Source organism: Volvox carteri, assembly GCF_000143455.1.
Source record: "Volvox carteri f. nagariensis unplaced genomic scaffold VOLCAscaffold_14, whole genome shotgun sequence".
Taxonomy (NCBI): domain Eukaryota; kingdom Viridiplantae; phylum Chlorophyta; class Chlorophyceae; order Chlamydomonadales; family Volvocaceae; genus Volvox; species Volvox carteri.
The window spans coordinates 1055806-1067517 of record NW_003307557.1 but is presented as its reverse complement, the minus strand read 5'-3'; the positions used below and the strand labels follow the sequence as shown (position 1 = coordinate 1067517).

Here is an 11712-nt window from a genome sequence, read left to right as displayed (position 1 = left end):
TCGGCACAAGGCGATTTGGGCTTTGCTGCCGATGTGCGCGACCGCCGAGAGGTCTCCATAAAGCAAGCGGTTGCAATCATGCGCGGTTGCGATAGTATGTTAAGCATCATGTCGGCCAATTGGTGACCATGGCGGTAATTGGAGCTTCGCAGTGAATCCCGTTTTGTTCATTGGTACAGGACGCAACCTCTTCGCGTACTTCGTCAGGTTCGACTCGTTTTTGCGCCGCTGTTCACCGCCACCGCTAATATCATCCGTGTGGCGCTTAGCGGCATTTATGTGCGTGTGAGTGTATGTGTGCGTTACACCTCGGTTGCGTTACCCAGAGAGGTGTAACGAGCCCATTGTAAATTCAACTACCCTTTGGTCGTTTTGGCCGGGGATTGGCACGATGCGACCCGATGAAGTGAAGATCCTCTTAACAGTCGCAACGGGCAGACAACCCTGTCATACCACGTGGCCCCTTTTAGCATGTAGCTCTACCTACCGCAAGCACTAGATGGCCACCAGAGACGCAGGTGCTGGACCCACAGGGCACATCCCACAGCAACAAGCCGCATCCGTGTAAACAGCAGCGCGCCGTTGCTAACGAACAACATACCTCGCACTAATACGTCCGCTCGAACGGACTTTCCAATATGCCTCCCCCCTCCTAGTAAAACACCCTGCACAGCTCTTGCGGGTCAAGGAAAGGTCTATGTCTCCTCATCCTCGTACGCCTTTACCGTTCCCCTCTCTTTTCCCCTGTTTTTACATGTCTCCTGCCTCCTGCACTGGCCCCTCAAGAGTCCTCCACCTGCCCCCTGCATCGACACCATAAACTCCCGGCAAGTTGCAAGCCCTGACGTGAGCGGGTGCATACCCGGATGCCATACCTGTATCCAGCATCTTCCCCTTTATCTTGGGTGCAATTGTTGCAGCGGTCCCCCACCCTACCCTCACTTAAACCTCCTCGCCTTATCTCCCGCCGAACCTCCGCATCCTCAGTCTGTCACCCTCCCGCCCGCCGCGTCTCAAAAGTCATTGAACACCGCAATCATCTCATCCAGGTGTTGCAGGCTGGTCTCCATGACCTCCGACATGCGCTTCAGGCGGTTCACCGCCTGGCGCTGGGCCGTTGTCAGGGTGAAGTTGACGGTCTTGGCCTCCTTGGCAGACTCCAACAGACCCAGAAGCTGCAGAGATAGTGGCAGCAGGCGAATGACGTGAGGGAGCAGCAGGGGACGGAGGGGGGGGGCCAAGGATTCCAAGACCGACCGCGGACACATGTGGGTGGTGGGAGCAGTGGAGCAGGGACGGCCCGCATATGGTGGCTTCGAAGGGGCCAGTTTAGAGACAGCATGTTGCACTCCGAAGTGGGAAGGGCGATTGGGGAGGATGTTGACGGGATAAGGAACAGCGGGGAGGGAAGATGTTTAAGACTGTTGGTGGAAAGCTGGTTTTACCGCACAGCCAAAATTCACGCACCCACCGTCAGCGGTGAGCGCGACCGGATACACGGGTGTGTCAGGATCAGGAAGCTTGCCATGCAGCTTAAAGCATGGTCGACCCACCGTGCACCGTCGACCCCCCGAGTAAAGCCGACCCGACCCGACCCGACCCAGCGCACCTCCTTCTCCTTCTCCATCTCGAACTTCAGTCGCTGATGCACCCGCCCCGTGGCTCTGAACAGCTGCCCCGCGGTGGCCTCGCAGATGGCAGTAACGGACACCCGCCAGGTGTAGAAGCTGCGACTGGGGGCGCGGTCCGCGGACTTGGGGATGTCCTGCAGCAGCACGAAGCCCCCCGCCAACATGCGGTACAGCAGCTCCCGCGTGTCCTTTTGAGGCAACATGGCCAGATCAGCAATCTGCTTCTGCTCCAACTGGCCCCGCAGAGCCAGCAGCCGGAAGACTCGTAAACCCGCTATGTCGTACCGGGACTTGACTACGGCCTCGATCTGCTTCAGCCTTCAAGTGAAGGACGTGTGTGTGACGCGGTGGGAGGTGAAGGGTGTGTGTGTGTGGTGCGGGGGGGAGGAAGAGGATGTGAAACGGGGGGAAGTCGGGGTTTGTGGGGAACCCGAAAGGGAAGTGTTCGGGGGCCAAATCCTCTGGTCATTTGGTTTAGGATTGGTTGAAGGAGGACGACGAGGAAGAGTGGACTGTGTGTTGGGCGTTGTGAGGCATCAAGTTAGGGTTTCGTGTCATTAGGGTTTGTTGTCGTCAACAAACCCCACGGATTAGTAAGATGTGGTACTGGTAATGGGGTATGTGGCAGCAGGGGCGGCGTGTACTAGTCAACAGGAGGAGCAATCGCCGTAGCCCCGTGGCTGCGGTTGTGGTTGTGTATGTGGCTGCGGTGGCACTGCGTAGCTCTACGTAGCAGAACGGCCGCAGCGGTCACCCAAACTTATCGCCAAACCGTACAGCCCTCCGGGCCATTTGGTGCGCAAAGCGCTCGGGAAGAAAAGTAAAGCATATAAAACTCTAAAAGTCTGAAACAGCACTGTGCAACAAATCAAGGCCTCCCGTTCCCTATACGAGCGGCCACCCGGGATAGGAGCCGGCTATAGGCCTATGTGCCCCCCACACCTACATGATGAGGTCGATGACGCGTTGCGAATTGATGACGTACATGGGGGAGCCCTGGCGGCGGTCAGCGGGTAAAGCGGTTAGGTCGGTTGGGTGGCGGGGACACGGGTCCGAATCCATATATTCCAGACGCATATACGGCGTAATAGCAAGCAGCCCTTTTTCGCCTCGGCTGTATCATGCGGGGCGCTTATCCGTCACATTCGCTGAGAGCTTCGAAGAGCTTCGAAGAGAGCTTCGAAGGCCGCGCCATTTCGCTTTGGCTACCTCCCTGCTGCCAATGCTACACATAGTCGCACGTAATAATTTAATTTTATGTTTGATTGGTCGAATTTTTGGTGGGTTTATATGTGCTTCAACCCTAAGCTGCTTAAAGCCCTGACAGTACTGTACCTGCCCTTCCGACATGGAGGCGTATTACGCTTGGACGCTTTGTTTGCAGCAAAGCAAGGGTTGGGGATGTAAGGAGGCGGTAAGGCGGGGTCCCACGCTCGCAGGTAAACAGTTGACTTGCTTTGCGGTCCTCGAGACGTCGTCGCGCTGAGTCGAGAACTGGTGAGGGAGGTCGACGAAGGCGCCTCTGAGGAAACTTCCCTCACCTTCCCTCACCTTCGCTCACTAGGTGCTGAAATGCTGAAACACTTTCAACAAAATAAAGTGTTTCAGTAAAAAGCTGTGTGCTCCACCAGTCAAACCCTTTGAGGTCCAATCACGTACCAACCCCCCTGCTGCTGCAGGCGGCCCACCTGCATCCCGGTGGCCGCGAGGGAAAACATCTCAAACGGGTCGCTAGCCAATGTACGGAGTACGGCAGACACCGGCTGCTGCGGCAGAGCCTCCAGTACACCTGACATGTATTTGAAACCAGGGGAACGGCAAAAATGAGACGTTGAACCGGCGGATGAGGGGATGTCAGGAAGCATTTGCAGGCTGCCATCGAAATCACCATCGCCATGATCAGAGTTGGTTATTACCCAGAGCCCAGGCTTTGTTAATTTTTCTTTCGTTAGTGAGTCAGTTAGTTAGTTGAAAAAATTATCGACGCGGAGGTGCACTGCGGAGCGCCCCGAGATGGGGTGGCCCCAGTTCGGCCAAACACGTTCGTTCGTTCCACGGGCAGCTTCCCTATTTCCCCCCCCCGCCCCTTTTTATGCCCTCCCTCACCCCCCCTTGCCGTGGGTGGTCCCAACCTCCCTCTCCTCATTCCCCCCTAGATGCCGTACCCTCCCCAACCCCCTCCATCGGCCCCAGCCCCTAGGGGGCCGTACACACACAAAACACACCCGCTCAACCCCCCCACCTGCCGTCGTGAGTCTCCCCACGGTGGTCTCAATCTCACCCTCACTCAGCGGCACACTGCGCTCCTCCTGCGAACAGGCGGGGGTTAGGGTTTTAGGAGAAGGGGGGAAAAGAAATGTATGCAAAAGGGAAGCGGGGGAGGGGGTGCGCATGCCAAGGTCAAAGGGGGGGAAAAGGGAGAAGGGGGAGCGACAGGGGCCGGCGACCCGACAGCCAAGGATTCAGAGCCATTACCACTGCAACACGAAACCGACAACGCAAAAGGAAGGAGGCGACGAATGCAACCTTGCCAAGAATCCCTCCTTCCGCTCCCACTCCCCACCTTCGAGTGGAAGCAATGCGGCTACCTGACGACGACGATCCTCCCCCCCCCCCCACACACACACCCCATCCAGTCCCATGTTCAAGGATAACAACAACACCCTCCCGCGAACCCCGAACCCCGGTAACCCAACCCAACACGACAAGGCGATGACCTAACCTGCCACCCACGCAGCCACCCACCCGCCTACTGATAAGCTTCAGGCCAGCACCTGCCCTTCCGGGCCCTGAGAACACGGCCCCACCCACCCACCCACCCAAGTAGAACTGCTCCGCGGTCTGCTCAGTGCCCACTGAGCATTGAGGTAGAGGGGGCCCCAAAACCTTTAATGTAAGCGTTATTAGGGTAATTACAATTACGCCCTTCCACCTCTTTCTCCCCCCCATCCCCCCCCCCCACCTTGACGGAGGCCTCATGCGGCCGCGCGGTGGCCAACATGGCGGTCACCACCGCCGCCGCGTCCTCGTCGAACTTCTCCCGAATGAGACCCACCATCGCCTGATGCCTGAGCACCGGGGCAGGAGATGGGAGCGACGGGAGGGACGGGAGGAGGATTTCTGTGTTTGTCTCTGTATGTGTGTGTGTATCTACCGGGGCCGGGGGGGGGATGGAGGAGAAGAAGCATGAGGACGGGGATGATACCTTGATGATCACGATGGAAGCAAGGACACCCACTCCACCTCCCCTGTCCCCTCCCCTCCCTTCCCCCTACCTGAACACCCGGTTAAACTCGTCATTGTTCACCCGCCACAACACCACGGGAGGCTCAGCAGCAGCCACAGGCGAGGAGGGACCCGCCCCTCCTCCCGCTGCCCCGCCGCCACTGGACCGCCCTGCCCCTGGCCCTGCCCCTGGCCCTGCCCCGGGGGTGGAGGTGACGACGTCCGCTCGGGCAGTGCCAGCTCGTATCTGCCAGATACGGAAGGAAGCGGGGGGGGGTGATGAAAGTGGTGGGGGTGGGGGCGGGGGGGTCATATGATGCAAGATATTCAGTATGAATGGAATGCCACAAGACAGACACCGAATCCGTATTCCAACAGAAATCGAGAGCCCTTGTCGACCCTTTTTTGTACCCCTCTCGTCGAACCCCTCGACCCACCCCCCAAACCCCAAATCCCACTGCCCCCCGGCCCCACCCGGGCCTTCTTCGCCGGTGGAGCCGACTTCGGGACTGCCAACAGCTCCAACTCATCCTCGGCTCGCCGCTTCACACCGCCACCACCACCGGTGGCTCCATCGCCGCCGCCACCGCCGTCCGCGGCGGCTTCGGCGCCGCCGCCAAGCGCTGCCGCCGCCGCCGCATTTCCCCCTCCTGCCGTCGTCGTTCCGAACATCTGCAGCGCCAGGTCAGCGGGCACCTTGAACCTCGCCTTCTCGATGGCCAACTCCTCAAGTGTACGACTGGCGGCTCCCTGCTCAGCAGCGAATGCCTCGCCGCCCCCTGAGGGCCCCGGGCGGGCGGCGTGTCGGAATTATAGGGTTTTTCCAAGGTCTTAGGTTTTGGGTTTTGGGGGAATGCGCAACCGGTGGCAAGTGGTTGACGTGTTTTACGGGTTTCGGGGCGAGGTGGGGAAATGAGTTGTCGACAAGATGATGACTGTAGATACCTCTCTCTCTCTCTCTCTCTCTCTCTCTGCCGTACCAGCCCCACCAACACTTTGGCCGGGGCCTCACCTCCCCCGCTTTAACCCTCCCCACATAAACCTCCGCTCAACGCTCAACACCCCGATCCCAACCCCGGGACCACCCGCCTGTGTGTATGTATGTATGTATGTATGTATGTATGTATGTATGTATGTATGCTCAGGACGTCCCCTCCCCTGTCACTAAGCCCCCGGGATGCCCCTCACTCCCCGACCCACCTGCCGGTTTCTTCCTGGCTTTGACGCTGTTGGGGTGGGGCCTGATGGTGGGCGGGGGGGCGTTGCACAGCGGGGCGCGCTCCACGTAGTGGGCCTTATCAGGCGGGGCAACGCGAGGTGGGGCCAGGGCCGGGGGCGGGGACGCGGGGGCGCGGGGAAAGCGGGGTGCTATTTCCGGCGGGTGACGAGGGGTTGCGGCATTAGATTGGGTTGCTTGGGGGGAAAGATAAAGATTGCTGGAGCTTAGGTTAGCCTAACCCCTGTCCGCTTTTTCCCCCGCTCTTCCCCCCCCAACAAACACACACGCAGGCCCGTCCCGACAGCTTTCTTCCCGTCCCGGCTATCCCTGCTCCGAAACCCCTCCTCCCCCCAGCAGAACCCCCTTTGAGCTCCTTTCCCCTCCATGGTACGACGTCTCCACCCCCAGTGCCACCTAGTGCCACCTAACCCGCCACCTCCCACCTCCTCCCCCTTCTCCGCACCCCACCTCTCCCCACCACATCGCCCCAACCCGCCTCACCTGCACCAGCGATATGAAGGTGTTTCGGATCGTGTCCGCCACCTCCTCCTGGGCCTTACCCATCCTGGCAGCCACACCGCCCAACACCTGGTCCATCCTGCAGCCAACATTCCCGGGGGCCCCCCGCACACGCAAAACCCACACGCATGATCATCATCCGTACCACCAGCAGCAGCAGCAGCAGCAGATGCGTCGGTCACCGATGACCCTGTACACCGCCTTCGTCCTCATGACTCTCAGGACGACAAAAAGAACACACGCGCATGTACATACAAACAGGCAAACAGGGGTTAGGCATAAGCGTGGGAAGGGGGGAAGGGGAAAGGACTCCCCCACCAGGGGGAGAAGGCTGTCATCCGTCCCTGGATTGGACCCCCACTCTGCGAACCAAGAGGCCAAAAAGCAGCAGTAGCAGTAGCAGTAGCAGTAACAGGTTATCACAAGCAGCAGTAGCAGCAGTAGTCTCAAGGTGCTGCTGCTACTCTCCAAGCGCACCCACCTGAGTCGCCCATCCTGTGAAAGAAGATGAGGAAAGAAAGGGAACGGGAAACGGGGGGCCATGTGGTGAGCAGATTGCTGATGGGGCGGGCAGATCCGGGCATGCCATGGCGGGGGTAAGACAATGCCGCTGATAACAAGTGTGTGTGTACGTACGTGCGCATGCATGCATGTGTGTAAGGATACCGAATTCAGCACCAGGACAGGGGCCGGGTGTTGCACGCACATACATACACAAACACATACACCGGAAATGAAGAGGACGGGACAGGCGAATGGCGCCCGCCCCGACCCTTCACTCCACGAATAACAATCACACGCGCACGCGCATACATACAGACGGCTCAGTTCACGGGCACACACGGACAAAGGGAGGGAAGAGATGATGGGGGCGCCCTCGCACGCACCTGAAGTAGCTGCGCCACAATGTGCTCGGCCACCTCGCCCGCTTCATCCCGGATGTGAAGCAGGAAGCGAGAGTGCCTGTGATGCAGCCAGAAGGACAGACAGACAGAGCGACAGACAGAGCGACAGTCATGCAGGCCGACGGGTACGTACTCGTTTAGATTGGCAGAAAGGCTTGCCGTGAGGCAGTAAGAAGGTCTTGCAACATATGAACGCGGAGGGAAGAGAGAAATGTAAGTGGAATGGGAATGTGCCCTGGACGCCGACAGACCCTCTCCTTGTTTCTCCCTTAGCTGCCAGGAGATCCCCTCCGCTCCAAAACTGGAAACGGAACACTTCCGCCGCCGCCTTGTGTGGCCCTCCTCCTCCTCCCCCGCCCCCTCCTCCTCCTCCTCCCCCGCCCCCTCCTCCTCCTCCTCCCCCGCCCCCTCCTCCTTCCAGTTAATGAAAAACAAAACATCGAAGGGAGGGAGGCCAGGAGGTAAGATCATGCGCGTTCCCCCCCCCCCTGTACATCCAGCACCAGACCAAACCGTGGACGTGCATTACCGCCCCACGTGCGAAGATACCTCTAAACGGCAACTCCCATCCCGCACTCTCCTTCCTCTCCTGCCCCACTTTGGTAGTGAGTCGGCGCCGAACCGTTCCCTCCCACCACCTCCTGCCCAGGTCCTGGCCCAGCCCCCCGTCCCGCCCCATTCCCCATCGCCATCACCCCACCACAAAAGCCCCACAGCACCTGATGATTTGAAGCACGCGACCCAGATCACATTCGTAGACATGGAAGCTGGGGCGCGCGCCACGGAAGGACTCCTCGCCTGGCTGCAGGTAGACGCTGACGCAGTTCTGCTGAATGAGGATCAGCAGTGCCTGCTTTACCAACGAGGCCGACAGGCCAGTGCCACGAATGATTTCGCCGAGGGGTAGCTGTCCCTTAGCGGCGAGGTATTTAAAAACACCCTGGGCGGCGCGGTGCAGGGGAAGTGGGTGATGGCAGCAGCAGCAGCAGCCAAAGTGAAGTTGGAAATTGACAGAAGTGCAGACAGCGGGCATTAAAAGTTATCGTAGTGTTGAGTAGCAGAAACAAAGACTAGGCGGCTCGGCGCAGGCACAGCGACTGGGTACGATGAGGTGGCGTGGCAAATGGCTCCCTCTTACCCCAACTGCGTCGCCATATTGCTCCTGGACAAGTCTGATAGCTAAGTCACATGCAAACTGCTTGCGAGACGACATCCGTCCCTAACAGCTTTTTTCTCGGCTTCCAATCGCGCCGACAGCGGCACAAATCTTTACGTAAACGGGTCCTTGGGGTCTTGCCAAGCAATTTGCGTAGCAATCATCGATCTCATGTTGCAAAAGATTGGAATAAGCCGTCAAGAACGTACCGAAAGCGTACCGAAATTATGTATCTAATAATGACATTGTAAGGTAAACATTTCTATTCATATACTATATGCGTGTAGAAATTATGACCTGTGTGCTGATAGCATCACCAAATTTTCAAAAACCAATGTCCTTTTTCATTGAGTTAAAGTTGGTCGTTTATCAGTTTGAGCTAACTTTTGCAACCTTTTATGACTGTTGACCGTTGATGATACCTGACCCGACCTTTTAGCAAGGTTACATCTTATTCGTACAAAGCTAATGGTTCATGCATGCAATTCCCCATTATGGCCGCGGCAGCTTTTATATGACATCTTTGATTCTTCGTGATTTGCTGACAGGTTTAAGAGTTGTTTACCCGAGCACAACACACGATTGTAGTTTGCACGATATGTCGGAAGTTAACGCATACTGTTAGCCCTCTTCCAATGTGGCCGAGATCGTTTGCATGACGCACGATGCATTTCTCCGTGTCTTACAAGACATAGTACAGAAAGACCTCAAAATCATCAGCACATATGCCAAACGTATTGACACATGAGGCACCGTTTGCAGGTGCGCGCTGCTTCCGCACGTCCCTGCAAAGATCTGTTGGCGCGTCCAACCCGAGCCAGAGCCAGCATAGACAATGGGCTGCAGCATTTAACCTACACACCCCTACGAAATCATAACGTCAGCCCGCCAGCACGTGGTTCACGCCCAAGGCAGGACAAGACGCTCCCTCACTACACATACGAAAATGTTTGGCCGCAGCAGAACATACTCTGTACGTGACAGACACTCAACTCCCCAGAATTACAAACTCGACCTCATGCTCCCGAGTCCACCAGCAAGACAGCGTAAACATTCAGCCAAAACGTCAATCGCAGCCCCGCAATATCTCCAACTCTAGCACGCCATTTACAGGGTCGGCACGCGGTCCTCGTTGCCCAGGACGGTCAACAGGTTGTAGCCGAAGGGATCCTGGACGTGCTTGATCCAGTTGGTGTACGGGCCCTCGCCGGTCACGTACGACTGAATGGCGAAGGCCTGTGAGCAGCAGCAAGAGCAAACAATGAATCAAGTAATCCCCATTCACAGCATGCATGCACTGAAGTATTCCCCATTCATGAACTGCATGCATGCAATTTGCGACTCAGATTGGAACGACAAACCCAGATCATTTATAAAGATCATTGGTGCTTACCAGGACGGAGACCATAGCCAGACGGCCGTTCTTGATCTCCTTGACCTTAAGCTCCTGGAACACCTCGGGGTCGTCAGCCAGGCCCAGAGGGTCGAACGGGCCGCCCGGGTAGATGGAGTCCAGGCCCTCGAAGACAGAGCTGTCAAACTTGCCGATGCCTACAGTACCACAGCCAGCAACCGCAATTGAGAAGGCATAGCCCTGATACGGCGACCCAAAACTCTGAAGCGCTTCCACTATTTTCACAGTTTATGCAGTTTTTACCTGGCGAGTAGCCAGCGGGGCCAGTGCCATTGCGGCGGTAGAACTCGACGGCGCCCATCAGGCCGACCTCGATGGCAATAACGGCGAACAGAGGCAGAGGGTTCGACACAATGCCCCACGGCACAGCGAAGTAGTTCAGGGTGCCGCCGTTCAGCATCTCAGCGCCAGTCTCAAACCAGACGCCACCCTTAATGTTGGCGCCGTTGGCCTGCAGGCCCTCCGGGATGAGGATACCAGCGGCGGCAAGCATCGCCCAGCGTGCGTGCAGCAGCTCGTACTCGCGGTACTTAGCGACGGTCTCGGTATCCTTGCCCAGGCCCAGAGGGTCGTAGCCGTAGCTGCGGAAACATGAGATAAGGATTAGCTAAGACGTTGCAAACTACGGTGTGGAAACTAAGCTTGCTGCGTACAGCGTTGTTAGTCAGGGGTAGCTACGTGCGTTGGCAGACTGCGTTCAAACATAACTTTTGTTACTTGTACACGCAATGAAGCAAACGCTGAACCAGGAAAGAGAAATCGAATCTACAAAGACCCCAAGCTTACGACCCCAACAATGAAGATCCTCATGCAATTCCAGGATCCGTCTTTATAGATGATTACGCAAATATCGCGGCTATTATTGGATATGTGAACTGCAGATAGTACAGTGCAGTGCTCCCCAGCCGCAGCTCGCATTCCGCAATACTCACTCGCCAGCCAGCTCGCCGTTCAGGTAAGCAGGGACCTCCGAGCGGTCGTAGAGGCCGCTAGGCAGGAACAGAACACGGTCGGGGCCTGCAAGTAGGGACGGCGCCAACAAATCTCAACCCGGTCCGCCCACTATGCATACAGATATGCAAGCATAGACAAATACAAACCGCAAAACAATGTATTGCGTTAACAATAGGATAATCAAAGCGTTGTGATTAGCTGTTGAGTGCTACAAGGCGCAAGCTTCGACATCGCAGGCTGAACCCAGAATATGACTCTTTCTTGATCAAAACTCACCATACCACTTGTCGAGGTTGACCGCGCCACCCTGGCCGCCCAGCCAGCCCTTGGTAGCCTTGCCCGAAGGCTTGACGACCTTGGTCGAGCTGGTGCCCTTCTTGGCCGGGGCCGAAGCGGCAGTCTTCTTGAACAGAGCCTGGATCTGCATTTTGACTGGCTACTGTTTAGAACACACAAGAAGAGAAGGGCAGCGCAAGTGTCCATACCAGCGCTGCTGCGCCCATAAAAGGGTGTTCCTTGCTGTGATCGAGGGCCCTATGCGTACGACGTGACCTCTTCCGTCAGGACCGCTTCCTGTACCTGTGTGCATTAGGTTATAAAAGTTTGTGCATTACTCTCTTAGCTTATTTATAATGATGGGCAAGTGAAGAGCTCTGAAGCTTCGGGTACAGGATGACACTGCTTGTATG

The 11712-nt window shown here is 57.1% G+C and overlaps 2 protein-coding genes across 2 annotated transcripts; both read right to left on the bottom strand.

The window, feature by feature from the left end:
• Positions 1-1013: 1013 nt before the first annotated feature.
• VOLCADRAFT_89829 (uncharacterized protein) lies at positions 1014-8712 on the bottom strand (the record flags this gene model as incomplete). The annotated part of the gene is made up of 14 exons (XM_002949355.1): positions 1014-1175; positions 1610-1949; positions 2578-2627; positions 3320-3420; positions 3874-3940; positions 4594-4699; positions 4907-5103; positions 5331-5635; positions 6057-6150; positions 6577-6673; positions 7076-7089; positions 7482-7557; positions 8219-8439; positions 8638-8712. The coding sequence occupies 14 exons, from the start codon at positions 8710-8712 to the stop codon at positions 1014-1016; spliced, it is 1905 nt and encodes a 634-aa protein (XP_002949401.1).
• Positions 8713-9320: 608 nt separating this feature from the next.
• VOLCADRAFT_104309 (uncharacterized protein) lies at positions 9321-11491 on the bottom strand. The gene is made up of 5 exons (XM_002949354.1): positions 11300-11491; positions 11002-11086; positions 10313-10650; positions 10049-10206; positions 9321-9891 (listed from the first exon to the last, which is right to left on the bottom strand). Exons 1-5 carry the CDS (start codon positions 11448-11450, stop codon positions 9763-9765), a joined length of 861 nt encoding a protein of 286 aa, XP_002949400.1. The 5' UTR covers positions 11451-11491; the 3' UTR covers positions 9321-9762.
• Between the last annotated feature and the right edge of the window lie 221 nt (positions 11492-11712).